The sequence below is a fragment of the Rhinopithecus bieti genome, unplaced genomic scaffold, assembly GCF_001698545.2.
Source record: "Rhinopithecus bieti isolate Rb0 unplaced genomic scaffold, ASM169854v2 scaffold_9976, whole genome shotgun sequence".
Classification (NCBI taxonomy): Eukaryota; Metazoa; Chordata; class Mammalia; order Primates; family Cercopithecidae; genus Rhinopithecus; species Rhinopithecus bieti.
In genome coordinates this window covers 420022-437534 of record NW_016806761.1, presented here as the reverse complement: position 1 = coordinate 437534, position 17513 = coordinate 420022, and the positions used below count along the sequence as shown (strand labels likewise).

The 17513-nt window shown below is 37.5% G+C and overlaps 1 protein-coding gene across 1 annotated transcript in view; it reads right to left on the bottom strand.

Moving 5' to 3' along the window:
• Nucleotides 1-17513, bottom strand: part of ME2 (malic enzyme 2) — a 65536-nt gene that overhangs the window by 18202 nt on the left and 29821 nt on the right. Inside the window, exons 5-11 of the mRNA XM_017877556.1 lie at nt 14282-14357; nt 13020-13181; nt 12288-12408; nt 9720-9820; nt 9145-9258; nt 6088-6202; nt 4421-4563 (exon numbers count right to left, since the gene is read on the bottom strand). Of these exons, the coding sequence (XP_017733045.1) occupies nt 4421-4563; nt 6088-6202; nt 9145-9258; nt 9720-9820; nt 12288-12408; nt 13020-13181; nt 14282-14357 (832 nt within the window). The remainder of the gene's footprint in view (nt 1-4420; nt 4564-6087; nt 6203-9144; nt 9259-9719; nt 9821-12287; nt 12409-13019; nt 13182-14281; nt 14358-17513) is intronic.

Below are 17513 nucleotides of genomic sequence, written 5' to 3'. Positions count from 1 at the left end.
AAAACAAAAGGGGACTAAACATTTAACAGGTGATGACTACTCAAAATTCTATGCCATTATTTCATGTAACACTAAGAAATAATTTATGTAAAAGTAAACTATGACACAATGCTCTTTTTATTATTACTTTTTTTGAGACAGGGTCTCATTCTGTTGCCCAGGCTGGAGTGCAGTGGCACAATCACAGCTCACTGCAGCCTCAACCTCCTGGGCTCAAGCAATCCTCCCACCTCAGCCTCCCAAGTAGCTAAGACCACAGGTGTGCATCACCATGCCCAGCTAATTTTTAAATTTTTTATACAGACAGGGTTTCGCTATGTTGTCCAGGCTGGTCTCAAACTCATAGGCTCAAGTGATCCTTCATCTTAAAACTGATGAAATACAGTATATCAAACTAGTCTCCTTGGGGAATTTTTATGTATCCCAATAATGTACATTTATTACAATATTTACTCAAAAAATAAAATTCTTAAATGAGCAGTCTTCTGGTGATATACAACTACTGCTCAAAATACTTAAATTTTTTATATTTTGGAAATGTCAACGATCCATGATGCATTTAATACACTTACCAAACAGTCATTGTAGATGACTAAGATTTAATTTGGGGAGCAATAATCATTAGTTTTAAGTAATAAAGCCTGGTGAAGAGGACAGGCAATCAAACTAAAAGTAATAAAAAGGTAAGACAGTATACTAAAGAGACTAATTTTTAAATATCTGTATGATGATTCTGTGATTTATTTAGGAGAAGAGATTTCAATAATTATTGTATCAATTGGAAACCAACAGTCACGAGAATTTATTTTGACTAACAGAGTGGCCATATGGAAGCAAAAGAATTTGGAGAGAATATATGTCAACATAAAGGTTTTTTGTTTTTTGTTTTTTTTTTTTTGAGACAGTCTTGCTCTGTTGCCCAGGCTGGAGTGCAGCGGCATGATCTCGGCTCACACAGCCTCTGCCTCCTGGGTTCAGGCTATTCTCCAGCCTCAGCCTCCTGAGTAGCTGGGACTACAGACATGAGCCACCACACCTGGCCAATTTTTTTGCATTCTTAGTAGAGACAGGGTTTCGCCACGTTGGCCAGGCTGATCTTGAACTCCTGGCCTCAAGTGATCCGCCCACCTCGGCCTCCCAAAGTGCTGGGATTACAGGCATGAACCACTGTGCCTGGCCTACACAGTGTTCAACAATGGGAAAAAAAGAATGTCAAATATATCAAGAGTATGAATATTAAGTTCATGAAGTTCTGAGAGTTCTGCTTTGGCAATGATTTTCTGGGTTATTTCATACCAATTTTTCCTCTGGTTACAATTTAAAAAACCAGATAAAATACATTTTAAAAAATTTTTGTAAAGAAGTAGAGACCTAACAGGATAGTGAGAGTTTGGTGTTGGGGAAGAGTGGTTTCCAAGATCCAAGAGAAAAGGGAAGCAAGATATATGAGCCTAGCATTTGAAGCTCTTCCCCTCAAAATGACTGCTGATTTCCAAATCAAAAGCTGTGGCTGAGACCCTGAACAGCAAAGCTACCCAAAGTCTCATGATGACAGAGAGGAAAATGGATGTTCAGGGACCATTAAGGATGAGAGGTGCTGATAAATACCTCAGGACTTTTGATGATTCATACCCAAAGCAGTGGATACCAGGAGAAAGGGCAAACTGGAAATACCCCAGGTCTCATGTGGACCACATCCTGACTGGATTATGGTGATCTGCTCGAAAAAGTAAAGTCCCTTTCTCCAAAGATAACTTTATCCACAGCCTTAAATTATTGCTGTAGTTCTTTTTCTACACTATCCATCCCTCAATTAAAAAAAACAAAAACAGGCTAGGTGTGGTGGCTCACGCCTATAATCCCAGCACTTTGGGAGGCCAAGGCAGGCAGATCACGACGTCAGGAGATTGAGACCATCCTGGCTAACATGGCGAAACCCCGTCTCTACTAAAAATACAAAAAAATTAGCTGGGCATGGTGGCAGGAGCCCAGCTACTCGGGGGGCTGAGGCAGGTGAAAAACAAAACAAACAAAAAAACGAAACAAAACAAAAAACGAAGTACAAATTAGCCTTATAAACAAACCTGATAACCAAGACAGAACAAAAGATAGACAATAAAAATGAGTGAGATATTTGTTACCATCAGAAAATTTTAATTGTAATTCATATATTCAAGAAATTAGGTGGCGCACAGTGGCTCATGTCTGTAATCCCAGCACTGTGGGAGGCTGAGGCAGGGGGATCACTTGAGGTCAGCAATTTGAGACCAGCCTGGCCAACAAAGCAAGACCTTGTTTCTACAAAAATAAAAATTAAAAAATTAGCTGGGTATGGTGGTGCTTGCCTGTAGTCCCAGCTACTGAGGAAGTTGAGGCAAGAGGATTACTTGAGCCAGGAACTGGAGTCTGCAGTGAGCCATGACTGTGCCACTACACTCCAGCCTGGGCGACCAAGGGAGACCCTGTCTCAAAAAAAAAAAAAAAAAAAAAATTAAATGACAAGATATAATTATTGTTCAAATAATGAGGTATAACAGTACTGTGGTTATACATAAATATATACACACACATATATACATACACACAATATGTGTGTGTGTATATATATATTTTTTGAGATGGAGTCTTGCTCTGTCACCCAGGCTGTAGTGCAGTGGCGCCATCTCAGGTCACTGCAAGCTCCGCCTCCTGGGTTCACGCCATTCACCTGCCTCAGCCTCCCAAGTAGCTAGGACTACAGGCACCCACCACTATGCCCGGCTAATTTTTGTTGTATTTTTAGTAGAGACGGAGTTTCACCGTGTTAGCCAGGATGGTCTCAATCTCCTGACCTCGTGATCCGCCTGCTTCGGCCTCCCAAAGTGCTGGGATTACAGGTGTGAGCCACCATGCCCGGCCCTGTGGTTATATTTTTAAAAGAATCCTTAGCTTTTAAGACATATACTATAATATTTTCTATTATAAAATCTTTTTTTTAAAGGAGTGAAGATTAAAAAATGCATCACAGATTTATTACTTAATCTCAAGGATGTAATCTAGCAATTACAGTTGCTAGACATCATTGTAAACAAGCCTTTAAAAATCACTTTCTAGAGCCAGTTAGATCACTTACCAGAACAATATAGAAAGTAATTGTGGAGATTACAACTACATCCTTACAGAATGGTAGGAAAAAAACCCAAATGTCGAGTGATTTATAGGCAGATATTTGTAACTGGGCTATAATCCCATGGTAGTGTCAAAGATCTAGAAGTAGTCAATCTTAAACAGTTTGGATGTAAATAAAAATTTGTTCTCCACAGCTGTCAGATGACTCAAAAAAAAAAACAGCCCCAGAAAAGACAAACACTGATGGTGATGATGCACTTGAAGAGAGTAAAAAGAAATGTTTCATGAAATGTAAGTACAAAAAAGCAATATTTAGAAATTGATTGTTTCTACAGTACATGATTTTAAGTCTGTTACTAAATTAATAATTTCCTATACAGATAAAACAGAAATTCTACAAATGAAAAAAACACAGTAACTAAAATTAAGAATCTAACAACAGATAAGCACAGCTGAACACAGAATCTGCAAACTAGAAGACAGGGCCAAAGGAAATCACCAGATTGAAACACAGAGTGCAAGAGGGATAATATATATAGAAAACAGTGTAAAAGATATGTGAGATATATCTCTGACCATATAATTAGAGTCCCATAAGAGGAGAAAGAGAATGTGGCCAAAGCAGAGATACTAGCTGGTATTTTTTCAAAACAGAAAAAACAAAAACCAAAAACAGACATCAAGCCGCAGATTCAGGAGCAGTATAATCCCCATGTGGAATAAATACAAAGAAAGCCACCCATAGGTCTGCCGTAGTCAAACTGTTAAAAACCTAAGACAATGATATGTCATCAAAAAGAAAACGAAAGTCAGAAAACAGTAAAATATCTTCAAAATGCTCAAGTATTTACCAACTTTTACTTCTATGCACAGTGAAAATATCCTTCAAAATGAAGGCAAAATAAATTACTAAGAGAATTCATTAGACCTACACTTAAATAGAGGAATTCTTCTGGTAGAAGGAAAATGATCCTAGGTAGAAGCAGACTTGCAGGAAGAATAGTGATACATAAATTAAAATGTAGGTAAATCTGAATAATTTTTGTAAAATATAACAATCATGTATTTTGGGTTTAAAATACATAGAACATTAAAATTCGCAACAATAATGCAAACAGTGTGAGGGCATTTCAATGGAGTTATAAAGTACTTGTTTCCCATAATTGGCAATGATTTATATCAGACTTTGATCACCCATAGATGCATGCTGTAATCTTTAGGAAAACCACTAGAACAACTGTGTAAGAATGTATAACTAATAAGCTAGTGGAGGCAAAATAATACACATATCAATTCATGTGATTAGTAATACCTCTGTAAGTGTATATGCTTCTTCAGCCGTGCACTCTGCCTGTGCTGTAGGATTACTTAATGCAAATATTACAGGTCTTTCATTGATAGAGGCCATGGCTCTGATTACATCAGGAGTGAAAAGACGGCCAGCACCTGCAACTCCTGTAATAAGTAAGAGGGAAAAATAGCAACTTTATTATAGGTATAAAAGCAATGCTTATCAATAGCATTTCTACAATAGGCCTACAATAACAAAAACACAGGTAATATCTCATCACAAAGACAGCACTATCTCAGCAATGCAAAATCTATGAGAACGCAATCTCAAATCTGAAAAGAAAAAACAAGATGCTGAAAGTTCTCAAATATTTATTGTCTACTATACACACAGTAAATTATGGGAAATTTTATTCTTTCAACTTTTTGTTTTTTGAGACAGTGTCTCGCTCTGTCACCCAGACTGGAGTGTAGTGGCACAATCTCGGCTCACTGCAACCTCCCCCTCCTGGGTTCAAGTGATTCTCATGCCTCACCTTCCCAGGTAGCTGGGATTAAAGGTGTGTGTCACTACACCTGGCTAATTTTTGTATTTTCAGCAGAGACGGGGTTTTGCCATGTTGGCCAGGCTAGTCTCAAACTCCTGACCTCAGGTGATCTGCCTGCCTCGGCCTCCCAAAGTGCTGGAATTATGTGAGCCACCATGCCCAGCCAATTTTTAAAAAGAGTACACAACTATCTTCATCACTCTAATTGGGAAGATAAAACTTGCTACCACATGGATGAAACCTGACATTATGCTAAATAAAATAAGCCAGTCACAAAGAGAAAAATACCATGTTATTCCATTTATATGAGGTAGTTAAATTCATAGAGACAAAAAGTAGAATGGTGGTTGTTAGGAAGTGGGGGGTGGGGAAAATGGGGAGTTGTTTATTTTTATTTATTTATTTTTTGAGACAGAGTCTCACCCAGCGAGGCAGGTGGATCACCTGAGGTTAGGAGTTCGAGACCAGCCTGGTCAACATGGTGAAACCCCATCTCTACTAAAATTACAAAAATTAGCCGGGTGTGGTGGCAGGTACCTGTAATCCCAGCTACTTGGGAGGCTGGGGCAAGAGAATCACTTGAACTTGGGAGGCGGAGGTTACAGTGAGCTAACTCCGGCCTAAGCGACAGAGCAAGACTCCATCTCAAAAAAAAAAAAAGAAAGAAAAAAGAAAACAAAACAACTTACAGTTATATAGAAAATAGCTCCTCTTTTAGACACTTATACATTTTCCGCTGAGAAGGTAATGCCATGATGGCATAGTCTGATGGCAGCTATGCAATGCCACACTCAAAGTTTTCAGCTTTGTTGCCCACGAAAACTTTGAGTCTGCACAGAATTTCCCTGGTAAAATCTGCAAATGGCTTTGGTCTTTTTCATGTTTTGAGTCCAATAGTAATACCAACTCTAAAAGCAAAGCATGATCGACTACATAGTGTCTAGGACCTAAAAATATAAAGCAACATCTGGTAACTGAATTTCATGCATGGTAACCAAAAGTTATCATAGAAAAACGTTGTACAAGCTGAAAGCTAGGTAAAACAAAACTGCCAACTCATTTTTAGTAATCCTACATGGTAATTATGACTGGCAACATACAGTTAGGGAGTAAAATTATTTATCAGAATAACTTTACCTACCGATTATAGTTGAAGGCTTCAGTATATTCACTGCATCTTCAAAAGTATCAGGTATGCTCTCTGGGGCGGGGTGAGTAAACGGTTCCTGATAACTATCTATTTTTGCTTTCCGCCCCTAAATTTTGAGATAAAATACAGTATTTTTTTAGTCAACGCATATTAAGGACGAAATAAAAAGACATCATTATGAGTTACACATTGTTTCTACAATAGAAATGTCTTTTCATTTTCATTTACTTTCCTCTTCAACCCGCATCTTCCAATTCTATCTTCATCAATTCCATAAACTCAAATATAAAACAAAAATCTAATCTCCCATTATTCTTAGAAACTTTCTAGTTCCTCTAAAAAATGCATTTACTCTATGAGGTCTTCCTAAGTCCAATATGGCACAAAAGCCTACAATCCTTTATCTGGGGTAGATGAGTTTTGGAATTAGGAATTTTTTATATTTAATTTAATTTGGTTGGTTTGAGATGGGGTACCACTCTGTCACCCAGACTTGAGTGCAGTAGCAGCCTCTACCTCCCTGGGCTCAGGTGATCATCCCACTTCAGCCTCCAGAGTGGTTTAGGCACACTAAACTACTTATAGTTTAGGAACTATAGGCGCACACCACCATGCCTGGCTAATTTTTTTGTAGAGATGGGGTTTTGCCATGTTGCCCAGGCTGGTCTCAAACTCCTGGGCTCAAGCCATCCGTCCACCTCAGCTTCCCAAAGTGGGAAGCTGAGCCACCACAGGCATGAGCCACCACTCCTGGCTGAGAATTTTTCATATTTTAGAAATACAATATGGCATATATAAAATATTACATATTCTCCCTCCCAACAGATACTCCATAACTGAACAAACTTACGAATAGTCACATCAATTACAAAAGGTTAAGATTACCAAGAGCTTCTTTGTAGTTTGAGTCAGGTTTTGCTACTAGGTAAGTTCAGGGCAATCAGATTGGTCACCAAAATAAATTTCGGAAAAAATTTTGGAATTTCAAAGCCTTTAGGATTTCAGAATTGCAGACAGCCACCACGGACTTGTACTACCAAGAGTTCAGAAACAAGAGGAACAGGGAATTCTGGTTAAAGATGGCTGAATGAAGAGACATGTTTTCTTTTCCAAATCCCAGGTCAAAAACCATAAACGTTAAATTCTTAGTAGTGCCACAAAGCCAGAAGAGATACCACTGACAGACTAGAACAATGAAGAGTTTCTCAAAGCTCTGAGGCAGACAAAATCACACTGAATGCAAAAACCACCTGAGAAGTTCATATTCTTATTTTGGTAAAAAAGAAGACTTCTCCTGAAAAAGTGTGTTTCCATCAGAACTCCAAGATAACCCCAGATAAGGACCTGCAGGGGCTGGAAAAGCAGCACACTATCATCAGTCAGTTCAGAAAACCAGGCTGAGCAAACAGTGACATAAGAAGTCACTGTTTTCAAAGTTTCAAAATGAAGGGCAGTGTTTAGGGTCACCAGGAGACACTGGAAGCCTAATGCCCATAGGCCAAGATACCTGCACACTGGAAAAGAAATATATAATCTGATAATGAATATGGAGATGGACAGGGTTCTCATATGTGCTAAGTAAACACATTGTAGCTACCAATACTGCGTTAGACCTGACCTACCAATATGTTAAAGAATCACAACATATTGGATGAAAACCAACATTATAAAAAGTACCAAACTAAACTGTGTACTAGTCAAAACATATATCCCCCAATAGCCTTCTAAATATGTGATGTTTTATCCTTGTGCCTTACATACTAGTAAATATGGTAGTTACAGCCTCTTTGGGAGGCAGCACAGTTTAATTATTCAGAGCACAGACTTCACAGTCAGGATACTTGGTTTTGAATCCTGCCTCTGTCACTTATAAGCTGATGACTTTGGATAACTCCCTTGACCTTTTTAACTGTTTCTTCATTTGTAAAACTTCACAGGGGTTTTTGAGATGATTAAAGGAGATAATACACGTAAAGTCTTATAACAACGTCTGGTATATAACTACTATTACATTTTAAATTACATGTAGTTTAAGCACTCAAGATTTTTCATTCACATACTTCAATTTTTCATTTTATTTTTTGTACTAACAGAATACTGGTTCTAATTAAGAAGAAAAGATTTTAGAACTGGAGTAAAGTACATTTAGATAGCTTGCTCCACAGACATAAATGCCAAGCAACAGCTATACCATTATATTTTAATGTGTACATACAAAAATTTAACAGCATTGTGTACTCGATTGGTTTAACTATGAAACAGTTTAGTTATATTTCAATGTGTTACACAGTAGAAGATATATGACATTCTTAAGCTAGTGAAAATGGTAATCAATGCCAACAAAGGTAGTCAGGCCCAAAGGTACTAAGTTAATCTGGGAGATAAGCTCTTTATTATCCATAAATTGGTTTCAGGAGCACATGCTTTTTTCCTGGGGAAAGGGTCCATAGATTTTTATTAGATTGCTTCAGGGGATTACCATCTCCAAAGGGTTAAGAATTTCTGCTCATGGCCAGGCACAGTGGCCTCAGGAGGCTCAGGAAGGAGAATCACTTGAACCCAGGAGGCAGAGGTTGCAGTGAGGTGAGATCGCACCACTGCACTCCAGCCTGGGTGACAGAGAGAGACTTCATTCCCCTTCTCCCCCACTCCAAAAAATTAAGAAAAAAAAAAAAAATTCTGCTCAAATATCAAAAATTCTGCAATACTGCAATTTAATCAGGAAATTCTCAGTTCCTATTAAAAACCTAGTTTTAGGAGTGTCAAACACAATCATACTTGTACAATGGCCATTTGATCTCTTAAGAGCAAGAGAACAAAGCAAGAAAGAGTAAGTCTGATGCCAACATACAGATTAATTAAATATGAAGCAGAAGTCTTTGTAAATGACAGTAAGACTGGGGACATTTGTTAAAAAGAGAACAGAAGGTCCCAACTGGTATAATTTGGAGACTCCAATGAGAAACAAGATTTTAAGGAATAATATTTTAAAAATCCAACTAAAAATATAATACACTCTTTTGCTTCTCCAAATTTTAAATACCTTACCTTAATTAATAAACCATACTTGTCAAACATCCAGATTTTCTTTTGTGCCTCTTGTTCTGACAGGCCATTTTCTACCATAGACATAACTATAAGATTTGCAATTCCAAGAGCAGCCTGTTCAACAAAACATAAATTTCAATATATACTAGAGTATGAGGCAATGCTTGAATTACTTTATATATGAAGATTATATGCTATCTAATCTTCATAGTTATATATATGCTATATGCTAAAGAATCACAACATATTTGATGAAAACCAACATTACAAAAAGTACCAAACTGTGTACTAGTCAAAACATACATCCCCCAATAGCCTTCTAAATAGCAAAATTATATGCTATAATAAGAACTATTTGGTTTATTTTCCCTTACAAATCAAACAAAATTCTTTGTGATATTCTCTCTAAACATATTTTAAATTACCTGTTTTACAGAAGAAGTCTTGATTTCATACCCTCTACCTCAACAAAATTACAGGGTCATTATGTTCTTTTATAAATATCAATATTCTGCCCATTTTCCAATTCTAGAAGAGAGGATGGGCTTAAGTTTTAAAAAGCCTACAAAACTTACCTCTCCTGCTCCAAGGAATAAGATTTTGTGTTCAGAGATTGGTTTACTAATAACTTTTTGTGCTGCAAGAAGACCTGCTAGAGCTACTGCAGCTGTCCCTATAAGAAAAACAAAGAGTTTTACAAATAAAAAACGGGCACATTAAAAATGTTTAAAAAGTAGGAATCCCAAACCCTAAAGTTTTTTTTTTTTTTTTGCTTTACCTTGAAGTATGCATCATGAAAGTACGATATTTTTCGTCTGCGGTACTTTCGTCAGAAAACGAAGCATTTGATTTCCAAAGTCTGTTCGAACTGAATGAGGTGTGTTGCCGCGGGGGCCGGGGTTAGGTCTAAAAACAAGCAACAGCAAAACCCACAATAGTTGTGATGAAAATAATACTATTAAACAGCTTTCCACCTAATATTCCCTAATGATAGCATTCAAAAATAATGTATTATGTTAGTTCAATTAAGGCCATCTGAAAAATTTCAGAGCCTGTGAAAGACTAGATCCAAAATGTAGAAATTATTCAATAAAAAAAGTATGAGGTGTTTAAAAAGAACGTGGCACCATGATAAACCCATGAGATATCAATCTATGTAAACTATTTTCAAGTGTCCAGGAGACACTTCCTTTGACTCTGAACCTCAAAAAATATATATTTGATATGCATATTTTCATTACATTAATAGTTAAACAGCAACACAAGAAAGTATATATTAAATAAGTAACGAAAAATTGCTATTTGAGTTCACTGACATTCAGAAAAAGAAGATGTCAATCGTTTAGGTGAGCTAAAGTAGTAAGGGAAGGCTTGAAAAGGAGGTGGGCCCTGAAAGAACAAAAAGTAAAGAGGTAGAAAGAAAAGCAGGCTATTATTAGGGTGACCCTGAATTTTCAACAGTCTGGCTATACATTTCATGGTTTACATTAAGAGATAAGGGAGAAGTTGGTTAATGCAGGTTGGGACCAAATAAGGGAGAATCTCTAATGCTAAATTAGAGAAGAGGGACTTTCTTCTGCATCCCATGTAGAAACAGTGAAGGCTGCCGAGAAAGGAAAAAATTCACATATGACTCCCTTTAGGAAGGATAAACCTGCCAGTGATACGTAGTACATATTGGTGTGGGGAGAGATGCAAGTGGCAGAAGCAACTAGGAGGCTACTGTGATACGAAGATAAGAGATCTGAAGCAGAAGATGCAGGAAGCAAAAGGAGTAACTATGAGCTATTAGGATGAATAGAAATTGATAAGGATCAACTGGGAAATGAGGAAGAAGCTGTTACAATGTCAAGGTAACTGGGATAACTAAGAAGATACTATTTGGTTGTCCAAGGTAGGAAAGTGAGAGGAAGAAGGAGAGATGACAATTTCTGGGAAGATGTGAAGTTCAGTTTTAGACTTGTTGACTTCGACTCTGAAAAGGAATTAATTTTTAAATACCTTCTACATGCCAGCAATTTTAAAGGTAGGCCAGGGTTAGATCATTAAGGTAAAGAGTTTGACTTTATCCTATGGCAATAGGAAACCAATGAGAGATTTCAAGCAAAAGAATGACATAATGAAGTACATGTTTCAAAACAATCTGGTATTAAGGTGGAGATGAACTGGAGAGGAAAGAAACTAGAGGAAGAATTAGAAAACTTCAGAAGAGAGATAAGGAGAGAGCAAGATTGTGGCAATGGAAAACAAGAGATATTTAAGTGGTAGTACCCACTGAATTTGAGGAATATCTGACTGCATGGGAGACTGATGGAGAAGGCAGAAGGGTCAAAGATAACACCAAGATCAAAGTTTTGGCAATAGGATGAATGTTACTGCCAATAATACAAGGTGGGAATACAGAAGACAGGTTGTTTGGAAAGGAAAGGAGTTCAGTGTGGGATATGAATATGCACGCACAACAGAATATCCAGATGGAATATTCTGATTATTAGAAATGCAGGCCTCAGAAGAGCAGTGGGACTACAGATGGGTTTTTATGGGTTTAGTAGTAACATGCATAAAGGTCATAGTTGACATGGCTGAAAGAGAAGAGGACTAGGTGGTTATCCACATTTAATAAGACAGCAAGAAGCTGTGAAGATGACAAAAAAAAAAAAAAAAAAGATAGAGAAAGAGAGAAAGGTGGGAGGAAGACCAAGTTAGGAGGAAGTTGTTTAGTAATCAAGAGAAGAGAGAGTTTCAAGGACATAGAAGTGGGAAAACCTTAGTCGATGTTGCAAAGAGGTAGAGAGGTGGGAGGACCAAATGATCAGAGAACTTAAAATATGAAAGCTGCACAACAGCTTCAGTGGAATGGTGGGCGTGAGCCTGAAGGTCAAGGCTGAAAAAGGTACTGAGCAGTAAGGGTTTGATAGGAGCAGTGAGGGCAGACTTCCCTCAAAATGTCAGGTAATTCAAGAAAGCAAGGCAGACCATGGGTACCACCTCAAATCACCACATCTAATCAGGCAGAGACAGCCAGCAGAACAAAGTTCTCAAAAATTTAATCGTCTCCTGCTTATCTTCACAAGAAATAAAGGAAAACAAAACAAAACTTTGGTTTTACCCCGCCCCACCCCATTAAAGGTGCTTTCATATACTCAGACTTTTAAAATACCTGTCAGTGATAGCTTTCATAAACTCATCAATCAGGTCATCATATTGTTGTGTGCGATCTCGTTTCTGGTACAAGCCCATGTAAAATGGGTCTTTTAAGAGTGCCTACAAAACAAAACAAATGTAAAAATAAAATAATTTATATTATATAATTAGTTTAAACATATACAATAAAATTGCAAAATAAAATTACTAATACAATTTTTAAAATGTATTGCCCTTCAAGAAACTTTATTTTTTCTTTTTTGAGACAGGCTCACTCTCATCACCCAGGCTAGAGTGCAATGGCGTGATCCTGGCTCACTGAAACCTCTGTCTTTTGGGCTCAAGCGATTCTCTTGCCTCAGCCTCCCAAGTAGCTGGGATTACAGGCTTGTGCCACCACGTCCGGCTAATTTTTTTTGTATTTTTAGTAGAGATAGGGTTTCACCATGTTGGCCAGGCTGGTCTCAAACTCCTGACCTCCAGTGATCTGCCTGCCTCGGCCTTCCAAAGCGCTGGGATTACAGGCAGGAGCCACCATGCCCAGCCCAAGAAACTTTTAATAGACTTAATTTACTATTATTTATATAAATATTAAAAGTGGAGTTTAAGAAAAAAACTAACATTTAATCATAAAACTTTCCCTTCTTAAATTATCATTTTCGAAAGAGGGATACTATACAAATTTTTAAAAATACAGGAGGAAGATAAAGGGGGAAAATGATGTTACTCACGATATTATCAGTTCCCACATCAATACACACTGGCAGGCATCTATCAGGCCGTATTCCTGCACAAGCTGTATATAAACAAAGTTTTCCTACTGGAATTCCCATTCCATAGACACCCAGATCTCCAAGACCCAGAATTCTCTCTCCATCAGTCACTACAACAGCCTTAATCACAAAAAAATGCAAATTAAAAGTTGTCAAAAATGGAGCACTAAAGAAAAGCATTTTTAAAAAGATAGAGTCACTTCATACATATATACTCTTTGCTCTTAAAAATAAAATTGTTTCTTGGCTAATTTCCAATATAAACCAACCACGCATACTTAAAATTCTAGGATTTCTGACTATTATGAGACATTAACTAGATTTGATTTCCCTCTGACTTCGGTTTAGGAATAGAATTCTTCTGACTAGAGGACCAACTTAAATATCTTCAGAAAGATTAAATATGGCAGAGATGAACAAGATTCTGATGGAGAGATTACCATAAGAGAAAAATGAGTTTAGAAATAAACAGCATGGTACTCCAACACAATAACCTAGGCCAAACAAGAAAACCTTAGCAACTGTGAAAAGAAAAGGTCTAGAACAAAAAAAATATCTATTTATAAGGAAGGTCTTAAGATGATACTGTGAGTTTAATTATTTGACCAAATGTTTGCTAGATTATTCAAACCAATGATCATTCATCAATGTTTATTTTGGAAAGGAGTATAAAGGCAGGTAAGATTGTTGCCTATAATAAAATTTACAAAAGCCTACACAAAGATCTTGAAATAAGTTATTACATTTCACTTTATGAAAGATAACTAAATAGGCCAGGGCTTATATTTGCTATATTTAACATTTTTATATTTGCTAAGGTTCTAAATCTTAGATTTAAAAGAAAAAAAGGCATAACTAAACTTCTCTAACATCGTTATAAACAAAAGTTTTTATGGCATTTTAAAGTATTTTCTTTACCTAGAATAATATTAGTGAAATAGGAAGGGATATTGAGAGGGCAGGAGACACCAGTGGTGCCGATACCGAGAGGGCTCACCTTGTATTCTAGCTCCAATTTCTTTCTCAGAGTCAAACTCTATACTGGTAGCCCATTTTATAACTACTACTATTATCATCGCCTCAGCTGCAAAGCACTAAATCTGCATGTATATAAGTGCAAAATAAATCAGAGCAACAATGAAAAACTGTTCTTGGAGATTTAGAGGTAATTTACAAGAAAAGAGAAAACATTGTGAAAAGGAGGGTTGTACTAATAGTACCTTAACATGATTTTCTGGCCAGTTATCCACAATTGATCTAACATGACCTCTGTCTGAGATTGAAATAAATAATCCCCTGCAACAGAACAAAAACACCTTTGCATTTCACAACAGCTTTGTTTCTAAGTTTTTGTTCATAATTGAAATATTTTGATATTTTAATAAAATATCAAGACATGGTATAATTTCCAAGCGATTTACCTAAGTCACATTGGTTTATTTTCAAACATTTTCAAGTACTTCAAACTGTAATTACAATGTTCACAGCAGATGCAACAAAGATTATTGTTAAATGATACAATCATTTTACCCAAGAAGAAATGTATCCACATCTCATGTTCAAATAAACTCAATACACCAACAGGAAAAAAAACAAAAAAAATCTGAAGCAAGCCACCAATGCAGGAGAGCATTACAAGGTCAACTAAACTACTGTTAAAACTTACTGAACCTGAAAATTTGAAATTTGAAGGAGCAGGAAGGGAAAGAAGAAAATTACAATAAATTCACACAAAAGATAAGATACCTGAAGCATCAGGAAAAAGTGAAAAGTTACTTTTACTTATTTAATTTTTTTTTGACAAAATTTGGATATACAGTTGACCCTTGAACAATGTGGGTATTAGAAAATAAAGTCAAAAATTTACGTGTGATTTTCCAAAACCTTAACTGCTAATGGCCTACCACTGGCCAGAAGCCTAACCAGCAACACATAGGTTGACTAAGAATTTTTTTTTTTTGACTCGGAGTTTTGCTCTTTCACCCAGGCTGGAGTGAAGTGGCTTGATCTCGGCTCACTGCAACCTCTGCCCCCCACCGAGGGTTCAAGCAATTCTCCTGCCTTAGCCTCCAGAGTAGCTGGGATTTTACATGGCCACTACATTTTTGTATTTTTAGTAGAGACAGGGTTTCACCAGGTTGGCCAGGCTGGTCTCGAACTCCTGACCTCAAGTGATCCACCCACCTCAGCTTCCCAAAGTGCTAGGATTAAAGGAATGAGTCACCATGCCCAGCCGACTAACACTATTTTGTATGTCATACGGATTATATACTGTATTCTTACAATAAAGTAATCTAGAAAAAAGAAAATGTTATTAACAAAATCAAAAAGAGAAGGAAGAGGAGGGGTTGGTCTTGCTGTCTCAGGGGTGGCAGAAGGACAAGAAAACCTGAGTGAAAATGGACCCTCACACCTGTGTTGTTCAAGGGTCAACTATATTATGTAAAACATGTTTTGAAATCTGTATAAATTGTGGAATGGCTAACAAAAAGTCACTTTAAACACAGTATGTTGTTACCTACTTCAGATAATCAATCCAGATTTCAAAAGAGAAAGCAAAGAAGGAAGGGAGAGAAGGAGGAAAAAAAGAAGAAACGCAGGTTCTAGAACACAGTTCAGGCAGACATGAGGGCCAGCAGATCCTCACTGCTGTCAAACTGATCTTATGTTTAACTTTCTCATTGGTATCTTAAATTTGGCACTATCATTACAGTTCAAATCAGTTTAGTTCAGCAATATCTCAATCATGGCTATATAATGGAATCATCTGGTAAACTGTTAAATGCCAGGGTCCCACCTCCAAAGATTCTGATTTCATTGGCTTAAAGTTTAGATCAATCAACCAACCAAGATTTAATGACCATCTGCAAAAACAAAACGAACAACAACAAAAACCCATAGCACAATACATTGCATAAATAATAAACAGTATTTGCCCTCACACATAAGCCATGCTCTTCATGTTTCAAGTCAGTTCTCAACTCTGGGTATACATCAGAATCACACCAGGCTCTTTTGTGAAACTCCTAAGTCTAGACTAACCAAATCTGAATCTCTGGGGGTGGGGCTCAGGCATCAGTATTTCCAAGTTTCTCCCTATCTTTTAATCATTCTAATAAGAAACTATAAAATAGCTGAACAGCTTGGTTATATCACAGAAATGTTTTAGTTACAGTAATTGTTGGCAGCATATAGGTTAGAACAGTCTGTTTCTCAGTGTCTTCCAGGGAATACCTGCAACACAATCACTGAGGGTGCTCACTAAAATCCGGACCTCCAGACCTTTTTTCTTTTTCATCAGAAATCTTGGGGATGGGGAGGAGATGAAAGTTGGCAGAGATCAACATTTTGAGTAAGTCCCACAGGTACTTCTCACACACATTAAAGTTTGAAAGTCACTAGACTAGATGACAGGAGACTGAATATAAAAGCTGTCATACATTGTTTGAATTTCTACACGTGGAAGAATGTGTTAATTGAGCATGGGGAAAATATTATAAGGATTGAGAAAAGTAATAATAGATTAGAGGAATAAGACAAGAAAACTCAGATTAAGTAAAAACAGCATGTGTATGTGTGTGTGTGTGTATATATATATACACATATATACATATATAGCTTATAATTTTCCAAAGAACTGTCACATTGGTTTCTCTAATAGCTCTTTGATAGGTCCTGCTATTCCCATTTTACACGAGGAAACACATTCATGGCGATCATGCGACTCATTCAAGGAATAGGGTCAGTTCTTGCCATTTCAGTACTCTTCCCATTTACAATGTTTGTAGGTGCTACAACTATTTGAAATGAAAATTCATTTAAAAAAGGAGAACAGGCTGCAGTGGCTCATGCCTGTAAATCCCAGCACTTTGGGAGGCTGAAGCAGGCTGATCACCTGAGGTCAGGAGTTCAAGACCAGCCCAGCCAACATGGTGAAATCCCATCTCTACTAAAAATCCAAAAACTAGCAGGCGTGGTGGTGTGCACCTGTAATTCCACCTACTAGGGAGGCTGAGGCACAAGAATCACTTGAACCTGAGAGGCAGAGGTTGCAGTGAGCCAAGATCATACTGCTGCACTCCACTCCAGCCTGGGTGACCAAGTAAGACTCTCTCAAAAACAAAAAACAAACAGAAATTAAAACCAATCAAAAAGGCCGGGCGCGGTGGCTCAAGCCTGTAATCCCAGCACTTTGGGAGGCCGAGGCGGGTGGATCACGAGGTCAGGAGATCGAGACCATCCTGGCTAATATGGTGAAACCCCGTCTCTACTAAAAAAATACAAAAAACTAGCCGGGCGAGGTGGCGGGCGCCTGTAGTCCCAGCTACTTGGGAGGCTGAGGCAGGAGAATGGCGTAAACCCGGGAGGCGAAGCTTGCAGTGAGCTGAGATCCGGCCACTGCACTCCAGCCTGGGCGACAAAGCGAGACTGCGTCTCAAAAAAAAAAAAAAG